Below are 15,369 nucleotides of genomic sequence, written 5' to 3' on the forward strand. Positions count from 1 at the left end.
TTACAGGTATACGAAATATAGGTACCAAATTATTTATTATAGGATAGGCAACTTAGGTATAAATTAGTCAGATTTATATGTAATCAGTTAGTTTTGAAAATGTTGTAATAGCCGAAACTAGTCAACAATAAAGAAATATCGTGGAAAATAAACAAAAGTGTGTTTTTGTAGTGTATCCTCAGATTCCAATTTGTGTTTATAGGTATATAATTGAAATTTCGCTTATTGTTCAACCCATCATCGTTTCATTTTCATTTCAAGTCACAATAATTATTTTCTTTACAAATTATCATTTTTACAATTCTTGCCTATTTTTTGACTGACTTCTGCTTCAACTCACCTAATCGAAGACATCGGTCCGATCGGTTTTGGTATTTTCATTTATTTTAATATTTTATTCGCCAAGAATCATTCTCAACCATTCTCAAACAAAAATTGATTGATTGTTCAGTTTTCTGGTTCGTTGTTCCAAGCTTTTGAGAATCAGCCTTTGCAATTCCAGCGACATGATCGTGCTAGGACATATGGTGTCCATTTCAACCCCCAACAAACTCATCGAAGCAGAAAGTCTGACCTGACATTAGTAGGTTTGTTCTAGCAAGAAATTTTGGATGGTTTGAAGCTGGTGTTATGGACTGGCCAACTGCGCATGTATGCCGTGAGACTGGTTGTAAATAGTTTGGGATTCATGTCCTGCTAGAACGCTTATTTGTGTTGATAAATGTCAATTGTCAAATTGTCATTTAAACTGACTTATTAGTTGGAAATTTGAAATTTATATTTTGTGCAGCGAAAAGTAAAGGTGAAAACCGATAAAAATGAACATATTGAATTGGCTTGGATAGTCATCGGCTTGGTCAAAATGGAAAAATTCAAAATAGAAGAAATGTTAAAATTGGAAAAACAAAAGTTATAAATAAGAAAGAGAAATGAATTATTAGAAACAAGAAATAATTTGCTCAGACAAATGAGCAAAAATAAGAATTAAGATGTTGATAAATATTCTGAATTCAATGTTAGTATGAGGGATTTAGTTTGATATCTTATGTTATACATAGGGTTCCTGTTATGTATATTATATAGAAAGAAGTTATTAGTTTATGTGTTAGGACGACTACTTTACGACCTGATTAACAGCCCGTTAAAATAATCAGTGCTGGGGCTGTGCTGTCTCTCTAGCAAATGACAGGATGTGGTGTCATTCTCAGCACCGATTATTTCAATTGACTCTTAATCGGGTCGTAAAGTACCCACCCTTGAGCAAATTATATTTTTATACTGTTTTAAAAATCATTCTTATTTTACCTGAATGGATGTTTATTTAACTTATGCCAAACAATGAAATGAACATCAACAAACAGAAATATTACAATTTTATTGCTATCTTAAAACTTGTCAAGCTACAAAATTTCTGTGGTCTGCAGCATCTCTATTGATGTGATTATCTTCATCCTCTTCCTCATGGTGATGAAACAGTCATCATTGGATGATTCAGAATTATTTCCCCAATTTGATTCAGAGCTTGATGACTCTGATGACATTTCGGCTAATCCTACCTGTAATAAAGGAGTTGAATAGTTGATGCTTAGTTGAAAATCACCAAATGCTTGCTTGATTTTCATTCAAAAACATAAAATCATTTTACTCACCTGAATTTCCAAACGCAAATATGAAAAAATTGACAGTTTTGAGGATTGCCGTTCTATAAAAAACAAGATTTTTAAACCAATTATCAGGCCACTAAATATTTCTATTTTGGTTTCTCATTTCTTTAGTACATAACATAACCAACAAATCCATATTCCAAAATCATAACAAACGTGATATCGGATCACTCGATCACTCCGAATATTTGCGCATGTCACAAACTGAAAATCCTTACGAATTCCTCTGGACTACTTCGACAGTTCTCATACGGTTTGCAAACTGGATTTCGTTTTCGCTAGAACATGCGAATCCTGGATTTGCTTTGCTAGAACGCCTATATTCGTATGCGCATGCTTCATACGATTCCGTATCGTTTGAAATCGCTGCTAGAACAAACCTATTATATCTGGTTCGGGGACATTTATCTTTTTAGAAGAAACCGATGCCTGGGTTTTCGTGCCATTGAATTGAATTTGTTTATTTTCATCCCAATTCGAATTCACCTTTAGATCCTCTTAAAGATACAACACTTTCTGCTGCCGGTGAAGATGTGCATTCGCAGCCGATGTCCTGGATTCCAAATGGAATGTCGAGACAAAGGTGCTGTCGTCAACAAAGCAATATATTTTATTGTTGTTTTGTTCCATCAAGTCGCTGATATACAATGAAAAGAAGGTTATAGACAAGGTAAAAGTATTCGAAAGATATCCATCGACGGTCACTTGCAAGGAACGTTCTTTCAGGAAGCTGGAGAGTCATACACAAAAATGATCCGACATCGAAATTTGGCCAGCAAACCCTCATGCCACACACGGTCAAAGGCCTTGTCAACATCAAGCGCAACAGTTCTTGACTCTCCATGTTTCTCGGTTGCGTTATTTCAAATATGGGTGACATAAGATAGATAGATACAATAGCGGTGCCATCAGCATAGCAGATGAGGTAACCACAGAAGTCGGTTATTTCTGTAATACTGTTCATGTAAGTTAGAAAGAGAACAGTTCCCTGAGGAACGCCAATAGTGACTTCTTGTGGGGTACTCAACTGTTCATCAATTTTAACTCTTTGTAATCTATTTGCTAAATAATTCTGCCAGACATCTAGTGTCTTATGTCGCACTCCATATGTATATAATTTTTCTATTAGCAGACGGTGTCAAATGCTTTGGCCAAATCCAAGAATTTGGTTAAACATTTCCTCGACTTGTCCAATGCAATGTCCAATGCAACAAGGTCCATAATAGAATTTTCGGTGCATAATTTATTCAGCAAGCCGTACTGATATTTAGTTATGACGGAATGTTTATCAAAGAATGATAATTATCTTTTTTAATGCAGTGTTTGAAAATTTTTGCAAAATTGTTAATGACAGAGATCGGCCTGTAGTTGTTTAATAGATTTTTTTACCCGTTTTATAGACTGGTGTTACGACTGATTCTTTACATTGTCGAGGCACGGCTCTTGTTTGAAACGATACATTTATAATATGTACCAAGGGTCCTATGATCTGTGTGTGAGTATGTTTTATCATTTTAGCAGTTATTCCATCAAGTCCTGGGGAGCAGTTTTTTTTGAGATTTGCAATCAAGATAATTACTTCGTTTTCATTCGTAGGTTCCAAGTACATAGTAGAATTTATAGATGTGTTTTTTAGAAAACCGTTTGGCAAATCTACTGTAGGGATTTTTTTCAACATGTCCAATGTTGTCCAATTGTGATGTTTTGTACGTTATTTTTAGTGCTGTTTTCATTTGAAATATATTTAATAATTTTCCAAGTTTTTTTACAAGTGATCATCTTCAAGAGGAAGATGAAACTGCAGTTTTATCTTCCTCTTGAAGATGATCACTTGGTGATCGAAACACGTGTCGAGGTGTAAAAATAACGATTTGGTTTTGGGGAAAAACTCCAGTAATATTATTTAAAAATTCATTATCACTATAAAAACAGTGATCTAAAAGTACATTTCTAATAGCCCTTTTGAATTCAGAATTTTTCAGTGATCGAATCTCTGAAGTCAACTTGTTGTAAAGTTTCAAATTTAGGGATTTCGTTTTGGATTTTGTTAAACGAAACCTCGGCAACGCTATTTGGTTAGCAAATTGGTTGGAAAATGTAAATACATGGGAGCGTCGTTATTCTCAGTTTGATAAATAAGTCACGGCAGTGCTCTCTAGGACCTACTCCGGTTATCAGGCGTATGGCCTTTTTTTGAGACCTGAAAATTTTTGCGGCATTGCAGGAAATACCCCATAATATTGTGCCATAACTAATTCGGGAGTGAAATAAACCAAAATATGTATTTCTCAAAATTTCTGTATGGACAATACATCGTAGTCTTCTTAGAAGAAACAAGATACTGGATAGACCTTTGTTTAAATTTTCTGTATGCATGTACCAATTAAGAGAGTCATCGATTGTAATACCAAGAAGTTTGCAATGTGCATCTATTGTATAGTTGTTGTTGGTTGAAATGAATAATTTTTGAGTCTTCTGATCATTTAATTGCATGAAGTTGACTGAAAACCAATTTTTTGCATTGTGAATGAATTCATCTGCCATTTTTAAAAGTGTAGATAGATTTGTAGAGTGATAAAAGAAGTATCGTCAGCAATAGAAGATAGATAGAAGGTTGCCTGTTGATATTTGTTTCCAAAAGCCATATTTATGATCGCTCAAGATGTTAAAGCCTTCCAAATATTTGAAGATACGGTGGTTTACGGCTTTCTCTATGAATTTTGGTACCATTGATAGCAAAGCGACTGATCTACAGTTATTTGAAAGATTTATCTTGCCCTTTTTGGGAATAGGCCGAACGTCCATTTTTTGTTCAGTGTACGAATGAAGTCTCTTAAAAAAGTTTTTTAAAGTGTTGTTGATGGACATGACAGAGACTTATTATAGAATAACAAAACAAAAGATCATGCTTTTTTATAGTTTCTAAGTTCATGTTATGAGTATATTGACGAAACAGGTACATGTAAGAACTTAACAAAAAATAAATAATAATTGCACAAAGAAACTTTCCTTGGTTATCTTGAAGGTGCGATTTTGTTCCATCCTTCACATAAAAGAGGACGTATGATTCTCCACTCACTAGCGATTTTGGTGAAATTGGTGGCACGTTTGAATCGTTGTATTTGTGCCACGCGCCAGTATACGGGTGTCTACAGTATGCTGTATAATGCCCTCTGTTAGTAGTCCCACTGTGATTTAAAAGTTCATATAGATTATAACAACAAGTAGCCACATGTTCTACTGCAAATTGTCTATATCCAATCTTTCTAGATGAAATTCGATGACATCCTTCAATTTGCCTCTACTTTCCGTTGGAGAGAATATTTTAAAATGTATTACTGAACTATGGGGAAACTTGTGGAATGATAGGGACTTTGTGCATTTTCTCTTTTCCTTGCATCTCGGTTTTTCAATTCCATCCATCTTGTAAACGAATCCAAGCATTGCCACAAACTCAAATGGTCGGTTCTTTGTGGTATTGAGAGAGACAATTCCCAGAAAGGATCAAAAGTTACTGATGAGTGTCCACAGTGTGTACATTTCATAGTGGATTTCAATTGACCAACGAAATTATCTACAATCTTAGAGTTATGCATCCTCAAATATGTAAGCCATGACTCTTGTGCATTTCCGCTGTCGCAAAATTTTTCGTCAATCTCCGTTGAAATTGGTTTAGGTTTCTCATCAATTATATTAACGTCTTCATGTGAACCTTCTAAAAGATTACGAAAAAACTCCTGGGCGTCCTGATGGGAATTACCCATGAATCGAGGAGTAAAACTTTGAATCTGATTTTTTAAGGAGGCTATATTTACTACTCTATCAAATGCATCTTCTGACCACAACTCCTTGATGACTTCTGCAAACGCTTTGATTAAAGCACCCTACATACTAGAAATACTAGTATTCATATCTTTCATGAATTCAATCTTTTTCAAATATTCCAATAACCATCTCGTATTTAATAAACATTGAATTACGCTGTTCATGAAACAGGTGTTAGCAATATTTTTCAAACCATTTAACCCAAGGGTTTTGATTGAAGAATTTATCACTGAACAATTCGAAATATCTTTGAAACCAATTTGAGAATTTTGCTGAGAGAAAGTATTTTTTCCATTTGCTTTTGTTTTAATTCCATAAAGTGGTTTGTTATTACCTCTCTTTTCTTTATAAAATTGGTTGTCAGGAAACATGTAAATTTCATCAAGTTTTTTGGAATCAGGAAGAGTACCGAAAAACGAAGCTGCATTTTCTCTTTGGATGGCTATACTGATTTTTTGAATGAGAAAAGATGTGGCTCTCGATTCGTGGGTTTATCGGTAACCCTTTTTCCATTATAGTCATATATAAAAATTCGAATAAAATGAGGATCGTCTTCTTTATGAGCGTACGACAAATTCACCAGATATGTGGTACATTTATTTTTCTCTGGTTGGTAGAACGATTTCACTGGTTCCAACACAGGTAAACACGTAGATGCGAACGAACAAAAAACCACGGAAAAAGTTGGAATTTGGGAGTGTGTCAGTGCAATGCTAAATTGTGTTTTCAGCCCGCCAAAACAAAAGTCGATTAATTCTTGTGTAGTAAGTTGTATCAGCCACATTTTTTGAATAGCAAGGACAAATTGGCGGGACAAAACTATAAAACAGCTAAGGTGAGTGGAAACTTATATTAGTATATAATTACATTTCAATATTAGAAAAATAACGAGAAGGAAACTTAGTTTCTAAGCCTCACCAAAATCCAATTACTGAGGAAACCTCTGAATATATCGTGAATCTACTGATGATTAACGAAATGAAATTTAATCTTCAAAAATAATATTGCACCAATAATCCTTTATAGGCATTGACAATTCAAGCATTCTCTTTCATAAGGATATACAACACATCCTCTTCTATAACTCCATGAATGTGTTTCATTTATATAAAAATGATAATAATTTTTTTTATCGACCTTTTTTGGGTATTTGTTACCTTCCACAATCTGAAAAATATAAAAATTATAATGGAGAACTTTATACAAGTGTAGAAGGGCAAACTTTTTAGTTTACTCCGATAAGTTACTGCGTAAAAATCAAAAGTATTTTTCAAGAGATCAAATTCTTCGTTCTATCCTCCGTATCAGGATTTGCTCATAGAGTTGAAATTTATGCAGGACAAGAAAATGGCAATTACTCAACAGAAGTTCCTGATTTGGGTGCTAGCAGTAATGTCGTGGTTCGTTTGGCACAAATGATTCCAGACAACCTGAATCACAGAATGTAGTTCGATAATTATTATACCTCGATTCCGTTGATATCATACTTAGCCGGAAGAGGAATACTGAGCCTGGGTACTGTACGGAGAAATAGGATATCAAACTGTAAGTTGCCAGATGAGAAAGCTATGAAAAAAGCAGATAGAGGTGCTACATATGAATATGTTGCCTCATATAAGGGCACAGAAATTTCAAATGTTGCCTGAAAAGACAATAAAACTGTAACACTCCTATCAAATTTTGCTGGAGAAAATCCTCTGAGTGAAGTTCAGCGTTTTGATAGAAAGAGAAAGGAAAGAATTGAAATGGATTGCCCATACATTGTGAAGGAATACAACCGGTGGTATTGACTTGTTGAACAGTCATTTGGCACGGCACAAAATATTAGTATGCAGTAAGAAGTTGTATTTCAGACTGTTCTATCATCTGCTAGATTTGGCAGTGGTCAATTCTTGGGTACTTCATGAGCAGGCTTTGGTTCAGCGTTCAAGTACTGACAAATTGCCAACTTTGTCTGAGTTCAAAACACAAATAGCAGAATGTATGTGTAGAATTGGTGCACAGCGGGAAAGAGAAAAAAGGGGTAGACCGTCCTTATCCATTGAAACAGACATTCAAAAAAAAATGAGGGGTTCCGCCCAAAATGTACCTCCCAAAGACTTGAGACAAGATTCAATTGGACATTTGGACAGAGAAGAGAGTAAGATGTAAAATTCCAAACTGTACAGGAATTTCACAAACAACTTGTTCCAAGTGTGGCATGGGACTTTGTTACAACAAAAAAAATAATTGTTTTTGATAGCGTACACATGGTGTTACATTTCTACAACACATAAAAAAATGTATTGAAATGAAATTAATTTTTTTAAATATTTTTCCATTCATTCTCATGCAAAAACAATCATTATGAGTGATGAACAAGACGATTATAAATAATCATGCAATGAAGGGTTAAGTTTCATTGGTCATCTGTTGATGATGCTGACTTTGTTGGCTGAACGCTCGTCAGATGACCGTGTTGTAGTTCTGATGTGTCAGAAAAGTGTTTTCATTAAATTCGCATCCCAAGGCAACTACGACAGTTTCGAGACATAACTAGATTTACAAACGAATAACATACATCTTCAAATAAAACATTACGTCGTTTGGAAATAAAATCTCAGCGATGAATTTGCTGCGATGAAATTATTTTGGTAATTATTTTGGTCTAATATATCCCTCTTCAGTTTTTCTGTCAATGTCTTCATGGACGAAACCTATTTCATAAGGATTGCCACTCTACACGCCTATAAAGTACTACATTGAAAATTTCACATTGTGGAAGGCGATGATTCTCAAAGGAGGTCGATAAAAACAAAAAATGATTTTCTTTCAATAATTATTTATTATTTTATCATAAGACCGGATTTAGGTAGTAATACATCTACTGAACCCATGAATGAAGAAGATATGATTCATTTTTATGAAACAAATTGAATGAAATTCGGACTGGTAAGTGTTGTTCTTGCTTGTAGTGACTCTGGCCGTTAAAATCTATGTTTTTTGATAATTTATGATAGGGGACGTCCAATAGTCAGGTGAGGCTTGAAAGGAGGGGAGAGGGTTTAGCAAAATTCACGAAATATCACAAGGGGGAGTAGTAAGATATAAGGTGAATTTATTTTTTGTGAATCGCGCAATTTCTAAACCGAAAAGCGGCGTGTAGTGTAACTTCGGCGCGCCCTTGCCAGGCAACGAACTGACTTGTAAAATGCTTATCTAGTTGTTAGTGTTGAAGAAAATCTTACTAATCCGTCTTCCGAGGACAATGTACATGGAAAACGATGTCCATGTACTAGTTCAATATAAGTTTTTTGCATGATTACACCATTCCTTTAATATTACTTTTATGTCGGTGAAAAACAACTTGCAACCTTTCTATCTAGACCTTTCTTTCATGGTCCATAATATAGGAAATACATTAGTTGTGTATTTAAATGTATGCATTGGTGTATTAATTGTATTTGAAGATAATAGTCAAAAAACTTCAAGATTCTTTGTAGGTACTGAAAAATACACGTAATTTTGGGTGTAGGAGGAGGAGTTAGTCTTGAACCTCAACACGTATCACCTAGGGAAAAAGAAGGAGTTAATAAATGCTATAAAAATATCACGTGATTAATGGACGGCTCACTATTAGAATGTTTCATCAACAGGGTTTTTGTCAAATAAACTCGTAAGGATTTTAATAACTGGTTCAAAATAATTTCTTCATCGTCACGTGATGGAGTTATCAATAACTCTAACACATCAATGTCCCCTACTACAATAACTACATTCATAAATGTTAATATCTAGACTGATAGCTGATCGGGCAATCAAATGATCCACATTATTTCTGCTTGATGCTAATCAATATTATTTCTGTCCAGTATTATGCAAAGAAGACTCACAAACTCATTTAATTTTTGCTGCTAAACTTGCAATTTTGAAATTGTCCATCCTGTGCCAACTGAAGGCAACATTTTTCGATTCTACTTAACAAACTAACTCCGGAAATTGAAGAAATAGACAGTTTCGTTTTAAAACTGATCACGTCGTTATTCGAAAGTAGCTCACCTTCATTTTAAATTATTATTTTACATAAATACAAAATCAAAAATTGACCTGTTTTGGGTTTTTTCAATAATAGTGTTTGTTTAGCTCACAATGAATGATCAGTTTCTGAAAAAAATATTATGGAGTGATGAAAGCCGTTTCGATAACAACAGTATAATAAACAAACATAATTGTCACTATTTGTCTGACGTGAACCCTCATTGGGTGCAAGAAACGAGTCTGTGTGGGGGGTTGATGTTTGGTGCGGAATCATTGATGGTTATTTGATAGGACCTCATTCTTTAGAAGGAATTCTCAATGGGGAGAGGTACTTGGTTTTTCTACAACATGTGTTGCCGAATCTCTTGGACAATTTACCAATACAAACTCGACTGAATATCTTGTTTCAACAAGATGCGGCTCCTCCACAAAATAATAGAATAGTTACATATTTGGATGATACTTTCAATGATAAATAGATTGGATATAAGGGTCCAATACCATGGCCAGCTCGAAATCCAGATATTACTCCACTAGATTTCTTTTTGTGGGGATATATCAAAGACTTAGTTTATATACGACGTCCACAAAATGTAGAGGATTTGAAAAATAGTATCACAAATGTTTGTGCTTCCATAACGCGAGAGACGCTTTTAGCTGTCACGAATCGGGAATTACTAAAAGGATACAATATGTGTACCTATTCTACGTGAAGGGAGGCAGTTCGAACACTTACTAAAATGATTCTTGTTATCACTAATTGATTTCGTTATCATCATGTTAGTCGAGTTATAGTCAAAGTAACATATTTTTTTGGTAATTTGAAACATTTATTTTAATTTGTACAGAAATACGCAACTGGATAAAATTTAACAGACAATGAAATCATAACTGATGGATTCATTTAATTGAACTCGTATTATTGCATTCATTTTGACTTATTCATGGCCCTCTTTATGATATGCAATAGTATTGCCTTTTTTCATCAGTATTCAAGGAAAACTACAAATGTGCTATATGGCTGAATTCAGAATTCAATGCAGAATCCAAAAACGAATCGGAAAATTTAGGTTACTATTTAAAAAAAAATGACGTCGGTGTCGCGACGCCCTAATGGATGACGCCTATTGCTGGATCTCTTCGCAAATAAGAAGACCCTTTGACATCAAAATCATCTGCCTTCACGAAATATGGATGGATATTCTCTCTCATTTTTCAGATATTTGCCCGCGGAGTTTTATATGGGACACCCTGTATATACATAAAATGTTGTCCCTGAAATGGCGCGAATGAAATTATATAGAGCAGCTGGAAATGTAGAATATGTATACTGATATCATATATTTCGAAACGATACGAACATCTATTGATTATTTCTCTCAATGCAGAAAAACGATGAAAAAGTTGAAGAATATGCAGCTTTTTCTTTCCTTTTTCTGAAAATATTCTCATCATATACCCGTCGACCATCAAACTCGATCAATCAAAATGCGTGCAATTCCAAGAATTAAGATTAAACCTCTCCGGACTTTATCAAATTAGTATACACTCAAATCATTTGCAAATCAAAATTTAAAAAAATCATGGATTTGCGCACATTTGAAACGATTAAACCCAATGCACTCGAGAATATAACACTTGATAATTCCACGTCATATCGAAATTCAAGTTTTCAAAATCGGGCTAAATAATTAGGTGTGGAAAGTTATTTTCCTCTTGGATACATTCGAAATGAAAATGAGAGACTGATGATTGACTCAATTTTACAATGAAAAATATACTCACAGCAAATGAAATAGTTGTTACTGAAACCAAAAGTTTCGATATTTTCATCATGACAGCTCGAAGGTAAAACCTTAATGAGGTCACAAAATCATCAAGCCACTTTTTATACTCAGCAGCATATTGAATTTGCGGGCAATTTCACAATGGATAATTGTGATGAATGTTATGCGAGGCCAGATGGCCTGGTAGACCAATTTGGTCCTGTAACAATATCTGTGATGTTCTGGTCTCTCGTTTCCCTGTAATAAAATTATTTGAATATTAATAAATAGGATAATTTCCGTTATTCACTTATACCTTATCACTGATTGAACAAAGAAGAAGTCCACTGAAGTACAATTCTGTCACCTTCACTTTATGAGTCTCTCCACATTGTAAACCAATTCAATTCAAAATATTGTACATTGAAATACTTTTATTAGTGAATTTCTGTCATTTCATGTGCCATGTTTTTCTCGTTTTGCTAATTTTGCAATTAACCTCATGTTGAGTCAGTAGAATCCATAATATTTATATTTTATACTAATATGAAAATTTCCTAAAGATTAACAGAATAACAAAAAGTTTCTTTTAACAGACCCAGACTATTACCTGAAGAACCTCATGAGTTCCTATCCATTATACGTAATTATACAGGGTGTCCCTGGACTTCCTCTTTTCCTCTCGGGAATGTATAGATGGGGTCAAAATATCACCAGTACTTCATATAACTTTTTTTCCTAAAATCCTTCGTTACCAAGTAACGGGCCCTCGAAGTTACAAAATGAAAAATGTTTTTCTTTGATAACTTTTCAAGTGAATATTCAAAATCATCCAAATTTTGGTAATTGACTAAACAAATGAATTCCTTCGATGAGCTTTCATGCAGGAGTCAGTTGTTTTGCTACAAAGTCAGGAACGGACTACCCCCGATGGTCCACACCCCAAAACTTTGAAATGACAGATATTTTTCAATATTTTTCAACAAATTAAGGTTACTTGGACAATTTTATGAATAAAAGTACTCGTGTGGAAAGTCGATCGGAGCAACGAGTCTTGATAAAAATGTAGTTTCACTCGACGACATCAAACCCGCTCGTCCACCATTATTTGAAATGAATAATTATCAAAGCAGAAATAATAATGATAACGTTAATTTAACAACATTTATCCTGAGATGTCTACCATTATTCGAAAATATTAGTTTTTAAGGAAGATGGAAATGATAGGTAAAATGTTCATAACGAATTTTTATAATGCAAACACGTTTAACTAACGAAATTCAAGAGCCTCAAGAGCAAACAGAAATGAAAAATCCGCTACAGAAACTGCTCGATATGACCACCTTCTCTCTCTATACATTTTCTTAGTCTGCGAAGACACCCTCTCTGTACTTGAAATAGCATTCCAGGGTCGTTTCGTATGGCTTCACAATGTAATGTTATTCTATTCAACAATGCATCTCTTGTGTGAATAGGTGTAGCGTAAACAATGCTTTTTAGATGCCCCCACAGAAAGAAATCCAATGGATTTAAATCCGGAGACAGCGATGGCCATGAATATGGCCCACCTCTACCAATCCATCTATTGTGGAAAATATGGTTCAGATGATCACGCACAATCAAACTAAAATGAGGAGGAGCGCCATCATGCATAAACCACATATCTCTTCGGGTTTGCAATGGAACATGTTCCAAAAGTCCATTCAAATCGTTCTGAATGAACTCCAAATAACGTTCTCTATTCAATCGGTCCTGTAGAACGAATGGTCCTATAAGATGGTTTCCTATGATACCAGCCCAAACATTCACGTTGAATTTCCGTTGGTGTTTGGTTTGCAATATCCCATGGGGATTTTCTTCGGCCCATATATGGAGATTATGAGAGTTGATAACTCCATCTCTACTGAAACCTGCTTCATCAGTGAATAAAACTCGATTAATAAAAGTCATATCCTGTCTTTGCCTATCCATGAACCAATTGGCATATTCCAGTCGTGCTTGAAAATCTTGAGGTGTCATGGCATGTACCTTCTGGATGTGAAATGGGTGGAGCAGTTGTTCCCTAATTATTCTATGAATAGTGGACTTGGATGTATGGAACTGTTCTGATAGATTTCTGATGCTCATTGAAGGATCATCAGCGACGGCTTCCAAAATATTTTCCTCCAATACAACGGTACGTACAGTCCTAGGAGCGCCCTCACCACCTCGTTTTGGCAAAACTGTACCTACAATAATATCGAAATAAAACAACGTGTTCAAATTAATTATCAATTATTACATACCTGTTTCCCTCAAGCTGCGATCGACACGCTCGAATGTTTCTCTTGACGATACCGTTCGATTGGGAAAATGCTCGGAATACAGACGACGAGCTTCTGCAGCATTACAAAATGCTCGTCCATAAAATACATGCATATCTGCATATTCATTGAATGTAAACTGTTCGGCCATATCAAAAAAATTCCAAATATCCTATAGAATATTGACAATACAATGATAGTCATATGACCACGCACCACTCAACAAAACAAAATCGCATTCCAGTTTCTCATTTTTTATCAAAACTTTCTAAAAGGTTTTTTTGTCAACATCTGAGAAAGAAATGGAACATAATTATTCCCTGGATATTTTTCACCTGATCATGTGCAGCCGTTTTTGTAGTTCATTCGTTTGCTTTTTATAAGTATAGTAAATATTTTTTCCGATGTGCGTTTTTTCAGCTAAATTTAGATTCGTGTTGAAGAATTTCTCCCATAAAATTATAATTATCAGTGAAACTTCTCAACAGTTTAGCTGTGAAGAAGAATTTGAAACATTCGAATGTTGAGTTTCATGAGATTCAGATAACTGATCAACACGAAACGTGATTATTCCACACGTATTATGTACATACAAAATATGGAATGAATTCGATATTTCATAGTAGAGTAGCTTGTTAGTTTAAAAACACCACGAATCTACAGAACTTGATATTTCTTTTGAAAAAATATCTGCCATCACAATTGTGACTTAAACTTCCATATAGGTACTGTACTTTTTGTTTACGACTTCATTTTAGCATACTTTGTATTATTCCTGTTATAAATGTTGTTGAATTAACGTTATCATTATTATTTCTGCTTTGATAATTATTCATTTCAAATAATGGTGGACGAGCGGGTTTGATGTCGTTGAGTAGAACTACATTTTTATCAAGACTCGTTGCTCCGATCGACTTTCCACACGAGTACTTTTATTCATAAAATTGTCCAAGTAACCTTATTTTGTTGAAAAATATTGAAAAATATCTGTCATTTCAAAGTTTTGGGGTGTGGACCATCGGGGGTAGTCCGTTCCTGACTTTGTAGCAAAACAACTGACTCCTGCATGAAAGCTCATCGATGGAATTCATTTGTTTAGTTAATTACCAAAATTTGGATGATTTTGAATATTCACTTGAGAAGTTATCAAAGAAAAACATTTTTCATTTTGTAACTTCGAGGGCCCGTAACTTGGTTACGAAGACTTTTAGGGAAAAAAGTTATATGAAGTACTGGTGATATTTTGACCCCATTTATACATTCTCGAGAGGAAAAGAGGAAGTCCAGGGACACCCTGTATACAGTGCATTCCATTCAAAACGAGCCTCCCTAAATAACTTTTGGTACAATGATTTGAGGGAAAAAAAAAACACGTCATCAATAGTATATAGAAGGAAACATTTTGACATATTCACATCTGATGTTACTTTCCCTATCGTACCCCTCAGAGCACCAATTTTTTTTTGAATAATAATAATAATGATATTTATTTTCCTTTTGACATCTAGAATGTATAGGGATAGTCATTAATAGAATACAATAAAATAAAGTGGTTACAAAACGAAACAAAATACCACAAAACTAGGTGTCACAATAAAAGTGCATGAAAATACATTAAACAAGCACAAGTTAATCAAAAATTTACTCATGTAGTGGGTAAAAACATTTCTCCAATAAGAAGTCATTTAAAGCTTTTTTGAAGCAAAATAATTTCTTTGTTGCTTTTATAATTTCGGGAAGATGGTTATATATCCTAGGTCCAATACAATTAGGAGAATTTGAAGTAATATTGAT

At 34.4% G+C, this 15,369-nt stretch overlaps 1 protein-coding gene across 3 annotated transcripts in view; it reads right to left on the reverse strand.

Moving 5' to 3' along the window:
- The window catches only part of LOC111507261 (juvenile hormone esterase), a 196,206-nt gene that overhangs the window by 54,179 nt on the left and 126,658 nt on the right, over window positions 1-15,369 (reverse strand). Inside the window, exon 1 of one of the 3 annotated variants that reach the window (XM_074182926.1) lies at window positions 11,292-11,404. The exons of the other annotated variants lie outside the window; for them this stretch is intronic. Within the exon in view, the coding sequence (XP_074039027.1) occupies window positions 11,292-11,342 (51 nt within the window). The 5' untranslated portion in view covers window positions 11,343-11,404. Of the gene's footprint in view, window positions 1-11,291; window positions 11,405-15,369 lie in introns of those variants that run through there. 3 annotated transcript variants of the gene reach the window in all.

The sequence above is a fragment of the Leptinotarsa decemlineata genome, unplaced genomic scaffold (assembly GCF_025532065.1).
Source record: "Leptinotarsa decemlineata unplaced genomic scaffold, Ldec_3_MD MMD2_P_RNA_scaffold_2, whole genome shotgun sequence".
Lineage (NCBI taxonomy): Eukaryota > Metazoa > Arthropoda > Insecta > Coleoptera > Chrysomelidae > Leptinotarsa > Leptinotarsa decemlineata.